The following is a 14,634-nucleotide window of genomic DNA, read 5'->3' on the forward strand; positions in this document are numbered from 1 at the left end:
TGGTATGATATTTTTTTTACAATAAACCAGCATCAGTCGGATTTATCAGCCTAGAAACCAACCAGCGAACAGACTGAATAAAACACACCGCCTACTCCAATAAACAACCACAGATTAGCGCACCTACTATCGCCATCACATGATCTCACCACACACCTAATAATGCCCAGATTAAATATTCGTGTTGGCTGATTTATAATATAAAAAAATATTATTTATTAATTAAAAAAATACGACTTATAATTCAAGCGAATAAGACCTGCCAACGCTGTTTTTCCATCCGTCTCATCTGCTGCTCCGGCCACCAGCAGCCAAAACACCAATAGAAAAAAGAGAAAAGAAAAGGAAAGCGAAGGGAAAACCAAGCGAATCAGACCCTCCCAACGGTCACCTCCTCACCTCGCCCGCCGCGCCGTGTAGCCAGATCGCCTACAGCCTCCCTCGACCCTCATCGTCATCCACCGCCGCCCGCGACCGCGAGGTCCCCCTCCACTGGCCAAAGGAGAAGGTGGAGGAAAACCCCGCGCGATCGCCGCCATTAACTCCCTTCCCCACGGCCCACCCCTCTCGAAAGCGCCACCGGATCCGGTCCCTCCTCGACCTCGAGGCTCTCCTCACCCTCCCTTTCTCCCCACCTCACGGAACCCCGCCCGGCCTTTTAATTAGTTTCGCCGCACATGCGTGGCGCGAGTGCCGCCGCCTTCCGACGCAGACGCAGCAGCAGCAGCCGCGGCCGCGATGTCGATGCTTAGCCGTAGCGGGGTGGAGGTGGTCGCCAGTAGGGGGTGCGCGCGGCTGGTGATCCCCGGGATGCATCACAACCCCTCATCCGCAGCATCGGTCTCCTCCTCCGCCGCATCGCGCGGGGCCGCCGCCGGTGCGGGGGCGGCGGCGGCGGCGTGCGCCGATGGGCCCTTCGCAGGCCTCGTCATCTGCGTCACTGGGCTGTCCAAAGGTGCGCGGATTAGTTGCTTGTGATTTTGCCGGTGAAGGTTGGAAAAGGTTGCCTGTTTGATGGGTTTTTGGTGTTCTCGGCTGAATGGTCGGTTGCAGAGGCGAGGGTTCAGGTGAAGGAGGCGACGGAGCGGCTCGGGGGCGAGTACAGCGGGAGCTTGCACCCCAAGTGCACGCACCTCGTGGTTCAGATATCCTTTGCACGACATGAACGTCGCGTGCTGTTAAAACTCTTCTCTGTCCACTATAGCACTAGTACTTGCTTCCCCAATTCAGGATGGATGCTGTGGCTCCTTAACCTCTGCAGCACAGCTTTGCCGGACGCAAGTTCGAGCATGCACTGAAGCATGGTCCGAGGAACGGGCTATTCCTTGTTACGCTGGGTTGGTTTGTGGACTGCGTGCGGAGGAACAGTAAGCTCAAGCTCCATGAATCAACATGCGACCTTCAATTTCCGCTGAAGTTACTAACAGTCTAACGCGTCATTGTATCCTGTGATGTTTTGACTGTAGTGAGGTTGGATGAATCCTTGTATGCCATCAAGAGCATTGGGGACAACGGTGTGCCGCTCGGGGAGTTCAACCGCCTTGTTGGAGTTCCTGTTAACGAGAAGTCTTGCCTTCCACCACAGATATTTCAGGACAAGGCATGCTCAGATATGACCCGGAAGCATTCGCTCCAGACTCCTGGGGAAAAAGGTGGTCATGATGGGTTGGTTTTTGTGAATGACACAATCTACATTGACCCTGGGATATCTGATGAGATGAGGAAAAAGGTATGGCCCAGCTAATTTCTTCCCACCTTTCCTGAAGGTTGCTCAATTAATCGAAGCTGGCAGGAAAAGAGTGATTTCTATTGTTTCTTTTGATGGAATGTTGCATTTGCAACACCATTTGGATTGATGTATCTGTTAATACTTCAGGCAAAGAGAATTGCTAATCAGCTCAAGTGATGCAATGACTTCTCTGAATTTCTTTAGCTTACGAGGATTACCAAACCCCCTTCACTGCAGATTTCTGATGCTGCTACTAGAGAAGGTGCAAAGTTGCTGGAGCACTGGTTTATTGGTTGCCCTGCCACGTATATTGTCTGCGAGGATGCTTGTGTTAAAAGATATGTAGGCCACTCAGACAGCATTGTAACGGTAAGCAATAGTGCATTACTGTCAGTCTATCCTTGCATTTGTTTCTTAGGTGCTAAGTTACCAGGGGTTGCTTTGTCTTTACCTTTTCTCCTTCCAATCTATCAGCCGCTTTGGATCTTGAAAACAGTGAAGGAAAAAAACTTGCAGCGCCTTGTCCATTTGTCTTCCGACCTAGCTAGGCATGTTGCCATGGTTCTGGAAAATGTCCGAACATCAGAAGAGGTAAGTTACTATGTTGTACAATTGTACTCTTGAGCCAATTATCCAAAAAATGCCTTTTTGTGCTCTGATCAGCTAAAAAAAAATCATGACCAGCAAGGACTTTTCATTTATATGCTTATTTTGTTGTGGCATTTCCCCCTCTTGGTCCTCTTTGTATTGGATCTGAGAAATACCGATTTGATTTCTGGAGTATTACATGATCAAACCCTACTGTACCTATCTTAATAATGGATAGTATGGAGTACAGAGTAGAGTATGTTTGATAACGGGCAGCTACCCTTCTGCGACATGTTTAGTGAGAAGGGACAAGATACTGCAGTATTGTGGTCCATGTAGAAGGGCAGTAATGGACCTGACATTGTTTCCTTATTTTGCATGATGAACAACATTAAATTTTCTTCCAATGAATTCTGTGATGTATCGATCCTATGTTTTCACGATCCTTTGCATTTGAAATTTTATGCTTTGTTTGTTGTTTGCGGTAAGTTTCTATTGCTTGATTACAACTGAAGTGACATTAGATCTTCTGTTCGTTTAGAATAGGAAACTTGGAAGTGTTCCTTCTATAAACGCAAGCTCCTGTGGTCATCCATCAACCCAAGAGGAGATCGATGAAGTCCATCAAGAGAGGCAAAAGTTTGTTGAAGTGGCAAAGAAAGAAGTCCGAGACCGCCGTGCTCGTCGAATGCAGGTAAAAGTTACTTTTACAAGTTGCAGTGCCATGCGCCCACAAAACTGATAAGTAAACAAGAAACAATTTATCAGTCATTAATATGCATATAATATGGGTTTAGTCATCTATATCATGGTTATAATGAGGCAATGACTTTTGTTTCATGCCTAATCAATCCTTGTTTATCTCCTTTTTTTGTGTGTGTGGATTAATCTGCGTACGGGTTTCTTCTTTTTGTGCATTGCTGTAAATCTGCATGTGGGGTCTTCTCACCAGCTGCCCAGGCAGTTTAGTGGTCAGTATGACTGTTAAAGTTAAGTTGATTTATCACCCAGAAAAGATCATAGGATACACTATACAGTGAACGCTGAACATTTTCTGGTTCTTAATAAAATACAGCACATTTATTTAGCTATTCTTGATTTCATTTCCTCAAATGAAAATGACCAACTTTTGGTTTTAAGCTAGTCATGTGAAGTACCCATTCACCCGATCACACCGGCCACGCTTCTGGATTCAATCTGCTGGACAATCTCTGAGCCAACTTCATCTGCGTCAATTTATATGGATTCTTCATGGTCCGATGATGCCAATGAGCAGCAAAGCACCACTTGCTTTGATGCAAATGGGGATGTGAGGGATCCAGATCAACCAACTGATAATTTTTCCCGTCCACTGAAAGAGAGGTAATCCTTAGTTGGAATTGAAATTGATCAAGCCTCGTCCAATCTGCTATTCTAATTGCTTTCTTTTGTTCCTGCAGTGAGCGAAGTGACCTGATCTTCAAGAATCACTTCCTTACCATACTATTCCCTATTGATCGTTTTGGAGAGCTTGGACCTTCCTCGAAGACATTCTATAACAATGGTGGCTTTACGTGCATACAAGTACTGGATCACATCTACAACTTCTACCAGGTATATAACTACTCCACACTCGTCACACACACAAGGATAAATGCATATCAGTTTGGACTCTTTTTTTCTTCTAAAACATTAATGGCAGAAAATTTGTCTTTTTTTTCACATAGGAGAACATGTCAACCAACGAGATAGACATGGCCTTGCATACAGATTCCCGGCATGCCGATCGACTTCGATCTTTGTATTCAAGTACTGAATCAGCAGAGAAAGGACTTGTAGCTTTTAAAAGGATAGACTTCTTAGGAAGCAGAAGAAGTTTTGAGGCACTTAAGCGCATCAACAGGGAAAATAATAGCAATGTATATGAACTTGTAATTAGGGCATAAATGCACCACACTCAGGTGCCTCTTTGACAAATTTATTTGTTGACAAATAGCTTTGTCGGATCTTCCAGGTGCAAACTTGCAGCGTTTTTCTTTGATGTGTTCGTTACTCAGCGAATAATACTACACTTCAGTTCCTGATCAAACGGGTGAAAAAATTGCATAGTATACCGATGAGCCTGAATGTTTACTTATAGAAGAGCCACATGGGAAGATTTACTCTTATAGAAGAGCCAATTTATTAGTAGACTGGGACACCGGCACCTAAACGTGCCACGGACCACGGACCACGGACCACGAGCAACAAACATCTTATTTTATGTACACATGCTAATACTGCTGTCCTGCAATTTAGGTTTGACAACTGACGCCGATAAACGCTGTTCAAGTCTATGCAGATATCTCAAACGCGGTTGCATCAGTTCTACCATTAGTCATCCACGTCTGCAGAAAACACCGAGATCCATGCGCAACCCTCCTGCAGGATTAACCAAAATTGATTCCCTGAGCTAGAGGTAGCTCGCTCCCATAGTTGATTGTACTACAAATGTGTGGAATGGGTTAGTAAAGCGGGGTGAAAGCAGAACCAGCACGTGAAGAATCTTGAGCATACTTAGAAAAGGTAATTTTGTGCAGTAACGGATTGTTACAAATACCAATCCACAAATGAGTGGGGCAATCAGAACAAAGGGTACTTGTAACTCATGTCTCTTGGCATAGATTCGTTATTCCATTATGCTAAGAAGAATATCCAGTAAAGATGTGTTAAAGACTTGCAGTTGGCAAAGTGCAGAGTAAAAAGCTGGACCCAAACAACCAAACCGTAGACTAGGGCTGGGTCTCTAGCCTGCCCTATAAGCAAGAAACTAACCATCATCACAGTACCTACTCTACAATCTTAGACTCAGTGTGACATGCGGCAACTGGTGCCAGTATATTATAATATCAAATTATGCAACTATTTCGCAGCAACCCTTATTATGCACTGCTCTAATAATGATTGCCTATAGTACCATTTCAAATCCAATCACAGCTAAAATGTATACTCTTACCAAGTCGCCCTCCTCATGTACTGCTTCCAGGAATCACTCCCTGCTTCTCGTCCACCACCAGTTGCCTTTTCTCCACCAAATGCTCCACCAATTTCAGCACCATTAGTAGGTATGTTCACATTCACTATACCACAATCACTACCATGGGGCCTGCATAATAAGAGAATGAACAGTGTGACTGTCTTATTGGCAATCCAAAAAATATAACTAGAAGGACCCCACAAAAGATGGATTTTTTTTTTGCAAGAATATTCAAAATTCAAAATATATTATATAGGATTTATTCTGTAGCAGAGGAGTATGGTTAAATGCTTATGCCATGTATGGGAACTCTGGCTGAGCTTACTGCTTTACTGGGTATTATCAGATTGAATATATGATATTGGCATGCAAAAAACATGAATTTTTGTCCTAGAGAAGGGGACCAGCTCAATAGTGTGCTGTGTAAAGATACCAACCAAAAGGAAGAAAAATAGTGAACCAGACTTTCTCAAGTTATACCTTGTAAACCAAAATAACTACCATTCAATTAAGCAAAAACTAGAATGCTACCGATGTAGTACCACCACAGGGGCATCTAATGCTAAAGAGGAGGGATGAGCAACACAACTCTCATTTGCTCTTCACAATACAGAGACATCCTTTCTTCAAATAGCAATTAAATTCTCCGTGTTGTTGAACTACTTACCCGAGCCACTTAAAAATTATATCTGGCCTCTTTGTAAATATAGAACTGCTCAATCCTTGAGGAACAGAGTTATTGATTTCAATTGCTTCCTTCAAGGTCTGTACGAAACACAAACCTCGTGAATATTAGACACAGTGGTTCCCAATTACAGAAATTAGAACAGGTAAAAAAATACAAAAAAAACTATATGCTACCTGAAATTTCATAACATAAAGGACAGGACCAAAGAGTTCTTCTTTCACAACTGGTGCAGAAGGTGTAATTTCCACAATCGTTGGTTGCACAAAGTTTCCTTCTGATTCAATGGCAGATCCTCCAAAAAGGATTTTCCCTCCCTGAATAAAACAGGTCAAATTATATTGTTCGAATTTTATGGCTTACATAAAGTAATTCTTCCTCCGGGCAAAAATAATTGTCACATTTGACTTCAATGTGTATCTTTTGACCATTAATTTCTTCTAGAATATATTCTTAAAATCCTTCAAATTTATGGTTGAAAATATTTCGAATACATATCGACACAGATGACTTACATGCTTCCGAACTAAATAATTTAAAAGTTATTGATGTTTGTAGTTTTTACGGTTTGACCAAATCTTGTTGAAAGCAATTTTTTTGTGACCAGAGGGGTACATTTAACTTTCAACACCAATAAGGAAGTAAACTCCAAATCACATGATTCTCATAGATATTTATATTGATTGATGAGATTGTAATGGAGGTTGAAATAATTGTAGGAACCAATAATGTAGCACTACTTTTAACGTTCACCTGAGATTTGATGGTCTGAACGCCTTTCAAAAAGTTCTCTTTTGAAGCAGGAGTGTGCAGTGGTCCCAGTAAGGTGCCTTTCTCCAACGGATCCCCAATTCGGACTTGTTTGTATACCTCAACAAGTTGATCAAGGAAAGTTTGATATATGCTTTCATGAAGAATCTGTAATAAGATGGGAAAGACAATTAAACAAATTGAAAATGAACCACAATACGAAAAAGATAAATAAAAAAAACACCATACCAGCCTGCGGCATGTAGTGCAGCGTTGTCCTGCTGTACCAACAGCAGCGAACAAGACAGAACGCACAGCTAGCTGGATATCTGCGTCATCCATAACAATGATGGCATTGTTTCCGCTAAGTTCAAGAAGGCATTTACCAAATCTTGCATTAACTTGTTGCTGAACCATCAGACCAGCCTGCATTAAGAAACCAGTGTTGCATATTTAAAAAGATCAGCACAGTACGATGGACATACACAATGTTAAACACCCCCCCCCCCCCCCCCCCCCCAAAAAAAAGGCAGTCTTATAGTACTGTCCTTACAAGAAAGTAGATCTATGGAAAAAAACTGTTCGTACCAGAAAATACATATAGGGAAAAAACATGGTGTTGTTACAGGATCTACACAATATCAGAACAAAGAGTTTTACCCTTGTACTTCCAGTGAATGAAACCAAAGGTATCCTAGTGTCAAGGGCAATTGCTTGACCAATTTCAGTGCCCCCACAAAAAGATGTGAAAATTGCGCCTGGCAAGTTGTTCTTCTCCAATACACTAGCCACTATTTTTGTCATTGCAATAGTGATCAGTGGAGTCGTTGGAGCACCTTTCCTGTAAGAATAACAACAACATTACACAAAGTAACAGCCTCCCTGCGGTGCTGACCAAGTTTGTTGCCACTAAAACAGAACTGGTGAGTATGTTGTACAGATAATATTCATATATGAATATTTTTTGTGTAAGAAGATGGACATTGTTTTCACTTTTCAGACTTGAGAACCAAGATTGTCTCCCCAGTCTACCTATTAAAACTAAATTTTTAGTTGCATCACCACATTTTTTTCCAGCCAACTCTGCAACATATATTTACTAAAAGCCTACAAGGATGATACAAGTTGCAGCACACATTGTCTAAGTTCTTCCTGAGTGCAAATTGCTTGAACTACAAATGATGAGATGAATAGGACAAGTCACATCACAACCCACAACAGTTCATAGAAGGTAACATGTCATATGACAGTTACAGTCATAGAAAGTTAAATTTACTCTGTTGGAAGGGCAGGACCAGTAAATTTCCATGAGCAGGGACAAACTAATAGATGAATAATCAGGGAGCCAAACTCAATATTTCGGAATTTAATGGCTACATTTTCTATACACATATATATCAGCACTACAATTTTATCAGAAAAGTAAACCATTCTTACCAGACAACGCTATTTCCACAGACCAAAGCAATGCAAGCATTCCAACCTACATGACATGAGAGATTATTGAGGTATTCATGGCTATTAAGATTACAGGATTATATGGTAAATGTTGACAGCAATTTCATAGCACTAGAAATGAGCAAGGAGTAAGAACTCATGAAAGGTAGATTAAAAGGCATCCTATGGGTGCAGCTAAATACCAGGTTACACCATTAACTGTCAACTGCTAAACTTTTCATCTAAAAACTTCCTGCACCAAGAGTTGTTAAAACTTTTTTTTGGCTAAACATTCCCTAAACGAGGAGTCCTAAAATTCAAAGTAAAGAGAGAGCTGATGCACTATGTTGATTTTTATGGCAATAGAAATTCTAGAAATGCAATGCACCAAATATATGAGCTGTCAGAGACTTACCAAGCACAGCGCAAGGAAAATTAAATGCCGTTATAACACCCACAACTCCAAGGGGATTCCATACCTACTCAGATAAGCATAGTCATTAGCATGTTACATACTGATATCTAAGAGTAGGATATACGACATGGGAAACTAATTGTTAAAATATACCTCCATCATCATATGGTTTGGTCCTGCAAAACAACACAAAGTGCACTGTTTCAGACCACTGAATATTATCATCAAGCAGCACACATGCTTTATATCCAGGACCAGGAGTTACGAAGAAAAGATGATATGAAGCCACCCAAGACCAATGCAAAAGGCTCGGACAACTGGGACTCTACCTTCTGCAACCGATCAGAAAGCTAACACTCTAAAACCTTGTTTTCTAAGGGATCTGTTACTTATTATGCTCCTTTACTGTGATAATTGTAATTTCAGTAAGTAATAACGCAACATTTCAGGGAATTGGGAAAACTGAAGTTCATACAAAACAGAAAACTGGAAATCTGGAATGATGTGTTATTGCACAGAACTAAAGTAGTGACAAGGAAATAATTTAACATGAATGATTGTGTTGCAGATTAGCAGCTCCAATAGCAAAAAAAAAAGTGCAAAATCTTGGCTGATCTCAATTTCAGCGTCTCCGATATAATACACAAACCTACAAAGCTAGACCATCAGAATTTTATTCAAATATATTTTCCAGCATTTACAAGGCCCTTTCTGGCTCCTAAACAGTCATAGATAATCTGAATCAGTTGCAAGCTGCAACCAGAATGATCAAATATTCAAATCTGCAGTTAAAATCTGCAGTTCCACTGCAGATGATGTAGCTTCCTTTTTTTATAATAATGATGTAGTTTTCAATGGCATGAAAAAAGATATAACTAAAGGAAGAAAGGTCTTACGTTCAGATGGTATAATGGATCCATTTAGTTGGCGACTTAGCCCCACAGCATAATCACACATGTCGATGATTTCCTACAAAAAAGAGGACAAATCAATGCAGTACCAACTGACCTATTCAATAGTGCTGCACATATGAGAATGACATGTTTTAGGCAAAGTTGCAGTTCTAACAGATATGGAAACAGTAACGAAACCTCGTAGATGATAATGTAGTATATATAAATTAACATCCTAAAACAGAAACGCAAAGATGCGCTGTGAAGTGTGAACTCAATGATGGTACTTTTCGTGAGCACAATAAATGGTGTGCAGATTGTAGACAATGCACTAGAAGCAATCAAGCAAGTATGATCCTACCTGAACCTCACCGATCCCTTCAGGAAGAATTTTCCCCATCTCAAGTGACACAAGCGTGCCAAGGTGATGGAGCTTTGCTCGCAGTGCATCACCGATTTGCCTAACAATCTCTCCTCGCTTTGGAGCAGGAATCTGGACACATTGGCAATGACATTATGATTTATGAGCACATTGATAGGAGTAAGATTTTGGAATCAAATCACTTGATGGACGGAAAAGTTTTTAGCAATGCTACCCAGTCCCAGCAATGAACTTGTGGTGTCGTGTACCTTGTTGACATAACGAAAAACATATAGATTCCAAAATCTGATAAACCCAAACATGCATGGAGTCTGAAATTGTTCTAGTTCACAGATGCAGCCCGTACACTAGAGATCCGTGTTCCTGGATCAAATCGAGAACCCATATCACAAACTGGAATGCAAACTTCCCTGGAAACTCATCGAACCCATAAAGGACCAACAATTGCAGATGTTTGAAGTAACGTCTCCAAATTCCAACCCAACGGGAGTGAAAAAAATCCATTTCCACGCAGTTAAAATCGACAGGCAGTAGCAACTACTAAACCACAAACGCCAGCATTCCATCATCCGTGCGAACTGCTATGACTATGAGCATTACAAGTCAGTGGAACTCACCGCCATCCATGTCTTGGCGGCATCGAAGCAGGCGCGCATGCCCTCCTCATAGTCCTGCACGGACGCCTCCACAACCTCCGCGATGACCTAGTACACAAACAGCCACGCACCCAAAAAATCAACACTCAATCAAAATCCACCAAAGAAAACAACCAAACACGAAACAGCCGAAGCGGCAAAACCGAGCAGATCGGACCGGGCGGGGACCGACGCACCTGGTTGTTGGTCGGGCTGGTGGAGGTGACGACGGGGCCCGAGCCGCCCCACGCGCCGCATGCGAACGCGCCCGGGTTGCGCTGCGTGAGGCCGAGCTCGACGAGGAACTGGTCCTCCTCCTTCGCGAAGGCCCCCATGGCGCCGGCGTTGGCAGGGTCCGTACGATGCTGGGGATGAGGGAAGCGGAAGGCAGGGGAGCGGAGGTGTGGCGAGGTACTGAGGTGTATTATTTGTAGAAGGAGGTGGAGTGGGGACTGTGAACTGCTCCGGGAAGGAGACGGAGGAGGCCGGGCGCGGAGGAATGGTGGTGCGGTGGGTTGTCCTTGTCCCGTTCGTTTGAACTTACCTGGTTTACGGCCTTGTTCTGTCTTACCCCCGGCTTGTTCGATTTTATTTTTAGCTGGAATCGTATTTTCCTCTTATAACAATTTAGATATAACAGTATTTTTTAAGCTAGTTTTAGTTAAATTTTAGACCAGCGAACGAACGGAGCCTAAAGCATGGTTCAATATTTTTTTTCAAACAACGAAACACCATCCGCCGAAGCTTGCAGCGATTCACATCTCACGCGGACGTGGCGTGCGAGCCCGGAAGGATATGCCTGATCTCCGGCGCCCGCGTGTCCAATATTGTCATCGTCTAAAACAAATTTCGCGGACCCGTGCTTAACTTGGCATCCGCCTCGGATGGAGACGACCGAAGGACGCAATCACCCAAGGAAGAGGAAGAGAGCTTCAGGTCTGTCCGAGTTGGATGCTACAGCCTACAGTCTGCTCAAGCAAAAAAGCACCGCATATTTGTGTAGTAGTAGTTCTGAGCTTCTGATAGCTCCAGCGCGCGAGTTGTGCCCCATACGGCACTCAATGTCCACGAGCTAGGGAGAGCCACCGCATATTTTTTTCTTTGTTTGGATTGGATCCGCTTGCTTTTTCAAGCTCGCCACGATTGGAGATCCGTATCCTTGGACAGTTGGACACCGTTAACTGCTTCTCAATTTCTATAATAATAATACCTCCGTTTTAAAGTGAAAAAACGTGTTTAAAAGTGAAATATATGTATATTTGGTGCTAAAAGGATACAACAATGGGTTCATACGACGTACGTACTTTGGTGTTGCATAAGACGTTCATTGTGTACTTATACTATGTGTCCGCACGTTGTTAAGGGGATAGCCTGTTAAATACTTAGTCATTTTCCGATATGTTTTAATTCATAAATACGACTTCGCGTATGACATGACATAACGAACATGAGCAATCTATTTATCTCATATGTAGGTCCCCTACCGAACCAGTGGACCCTAACCACAATATCACTGCACACATGGGCATATGCACTTGAGATGAGTTCATTTTGTACTCTTCAGTGGAACCCGAGCCGGAGGCAGGAGAAACACTGTTGCCAACACCAGCACCAGATCTAGTCTTGGTCATGATGGCCTGCTCGGAGTGGTCGATCTACAGGCGATGCAGTGCAGTCCCACGAGTGGGCGGTCATCAACGTAGTAGTTTGCTCGGGGAAGAACGCAACTGCTGGAGCGGATGCTGGGGGAAGAACGGGCGCTTGGGAAGAAAGCAGTTGTCTTAGCGGACCCTTAGGAAAGAGCAGACGCTCTGGGAAGAACGCATCTGGCGGAGCGGACGAGGAGCAGTCATGTGGATGCGCTCCCTAAAAACTTGATCGTCCACCTACCCGTGCAGGTACGCTAGCGGATGGAGCTTCGGAGGCTTGCTCACCTAAGCCTCTCGTGCGCGTAAGGGGCTTAGGCCGGAGAACGACGAGAGCAGCACAAGAGCAAAAACACAGCGGGCAATAAGAAGGATGAAGCAGTGGCTTCTGATATTTGGGAGAAGGGGCGATGCTTGGCCTTTTAAAGTAGCCTTGGACCGTGCCATCGTGGAATGCACTAGTCCCAGGAGATTGTGAAATGGTATGGTCCTCCAACTCTTTCTCTCACCTTCTTAGTGAGTGTACCATGTAGTACTAATCTCACTCCCACTTAGCACTTATTGTGGGCCTTTGGAATTTCGTTGATTAATTGCTAGACTAACCATGGGGCAAACCCAATTAATCCAACATACCCTATCACTAGACCGATAGATTGGCTTGGAATGGAAATCGGATGGTTTATTATAATTATTATTGTTTTATGTCTTCATTAGCAAGTACCCCCTCCGTTAAAAAAAACAATGTGCTACAATTTAAAAAATATCCTAAAAACTTGATGTTTTAGCTCTTGAGCAATATATATTTGGTCCATATCAGTTTTTCCAAAAAAAAAAACTTGATGTTCTACAATTTTAAAAATATCTAAAAAACTTGATGTTTTAGCTCTTGAGCAATATATTTGGTACATATCAGTTTTCCAAAAAAAATTATGTTGTACAATTTTAAAAACATCCTAAAAAACTTGATGCTTTAGCTCTTGAGCAATAGTTGGTCCATATCAGTTTAAGATTAAGGTATGCTTGCCTTCACGCATTTCTTATAATGGGGCGTTTATTTCTTAATTAGCATTGTCGGTATTAGTATTAGGGATACTCGAAGAAGGGATCCGAGGACCGCGGACGACAACTCGCTTAGATAATCAAGGACGTATTTAAGTCTCGACCGACCCTGAAGGGACGATTTCTACCTCGCCGGACCCCTCGGGCACGGGCCCCATGTCGCCTGACCTCGAGGGTACGGGAGCCGTCTCGCCCGGCGGGGTCCGTACCACCCCCAACCACTACGGGTCCAAGCGTGTGAGCCTGGGTCAAGCCTCTGACACCAGAACGGACGTGGGCACGCCTTGATGTGAACCATGGCCATGACAGGCCACACCCCAGGGGTTCGTATCGTCAACAGTGACGGGTGCATGGACGTTGTGCAGCCTAATCCCCATACGGTTGCTGACAGGCACATCGGTTCACAACGCCGTCCGCCAGGACGGTATGGAACGCCACGACCAGCTGATGACGTCGAGTCATGACACTAGTGGTGAATAAGAGCTCGACGTGGAGCTGTCCCCGTCACCATCTATAGCGTCAGCGAGACCTGCATGAAGGAGAAGAAGGACGTGGTGGTCCCAGAGGGCTTCTTCTCCTCGATTTTCTCCATCTTTCTCTCTCTTCTCTTTTTCTGATGTAACTTGCATCTTCCCATTCTTCTATAAAAGGGGAACACAACACAACACGAGGGAGAGAGGCACGAGCATACGGCTGAGCAGCCGAACAAACTCTCAGTACTTTTCAATCCTTCCACCAGAGACCTAAGATTCGCTCCCTCTCTCGCCCATCTGTATTCCCTACTACAGACCTAGGATCCGCTCCCTCTCTCGCCCATCTGTATTCCCTACTATAGACGGTGCCGGTAACACGAGCAGCAGCAGATTGGACGTAGGGACGTTCTGCTCAAACCAGTATAATTCTTGTGTCCTCCGAGCACACCATCCGGGCTAGACGCGTAAACTAGAAATTTACTAGCCGGTGATCCGAAACACCGACAAGCATGGTTCAGGTTCAATAAATAGGGATATATGGATAATTTTTATTAAGAAATAATATGTTCTAAAAACTATAAAACGTAAGTCTTTTTTTGGAAGAGAGAGGGAGTACCTCGTAACTTGCATGCATTGATAGACATAAATCAATGCTAGCGATGATGGATGTGGTCCGATGATATAAACATGTAGGTTGGTGCACGATGTGGCCTGCAGACATGAATAGGTTATCATAATTAGATGCTAGTGGGCTTGCTTTTATAATAGTACTAGCAAAACATGGCCCCGTGTTGCAGCGGAAGGAAAAAAACTATTAAACAATAATAAGATAGCAAGGACAAGAATGTTAAATACCAATTAATATTTTGCTTATAAATTTAAAAGCTATAATTTATTCTGTAATGACCATAGTATCTATAATGTAAGTTAATATCGACAATAACATA

General features: G+C 43.2%; 2 protein-coding genes across 3 annotated transcripts; one reads left to right on the forward strand and one right to left on the reverse strand.

The window, feature by feature from the left end:
* Positions 1–320: 320 nt before the first annotated feature.
* On the forward strand, positions 321–4,385 carry LOC136541986 (uncharacterized). Of its 2 annotated transcripts, none has more exons than XM_066534206.1 (10): positions 321–955; positions 1,054–1,145; positions 1,265–1,367; positions 1,467–1,729; positions 1,934–2,098; positions 2,204–2,320; positions 2,859–3,011; positions 3,462–3,679; positions 3,757–3,910; positions 4,024–4,385. In XM_066534206.1, exons 1-10 carry the CDS (start codon positions 739–741, stop codon positions 4,240–4,242), a joined length of 1,701 nt encoding a protein of 566 aa, XP_066390303.1. In that variant the 5' UTR covers positions 321–738; the 3' UTR covers positions 4,243–4,385. The 2 variants fall into 2 exon arrangements, with proteins under 2 accessions (XP_066390303.1, XP_066390304.1); XM_066534207.1 differs by having other exon boundaries at positions 327–955; positions 1,967–2,098.
* Positions 4,386–4,448: 63 nt separating this feature from the next.
* On the reverse strand, positions 4,449–11,028 carry LOC136541987 (aldehyde dehydrogenase family 7 member A1-like). The gene is made up of 14 exons (XM_066534208.1): positions 10,707–11,028; positions 10,492–10,578; positions 9,854–9,985; positions 9,496–9,568; positions 8,753–8,775; positions 8,600–8,663; positions 8,185–8,230; positions 7,408–7,588; positions 6,997–7,173; positions 6,751–6,915; positions 6,174–6,314; positions 5,980–6,077; positions 5,292–5,441; positions 4,449–4,780 (listed from the first exon to the last, which is right to left on the reverse strand). The coding sequence occupies exons 1-14, from the start codon at positions 10,842–10,844 to the stop codon at positions 4,726–4,728; spliced, it is 1,530 nt and encodes a 509-aa protein (XP_066390305.1). The 5' UTR covers positions 10,845–11,028; the 3' UTR covers positions 4,449–4,725.
* Positions 11,029–14,634: the final 3,606 nt, after the last annotated feature.

Source organism: Miscanthus floridulus, chromosome 3 (assembly GCF_019320115.1).
Source record: "Miscanthus floridulus cultivar M001 chromosome 3, ASM1932011v1, whole genome shotgun sequence".
NCBI lineage: Eukaryota > Viridiplantae > Streptophyta > Magnoliopsida > Poales > Poaceae > Miscanthus > Miscanthus floridulus.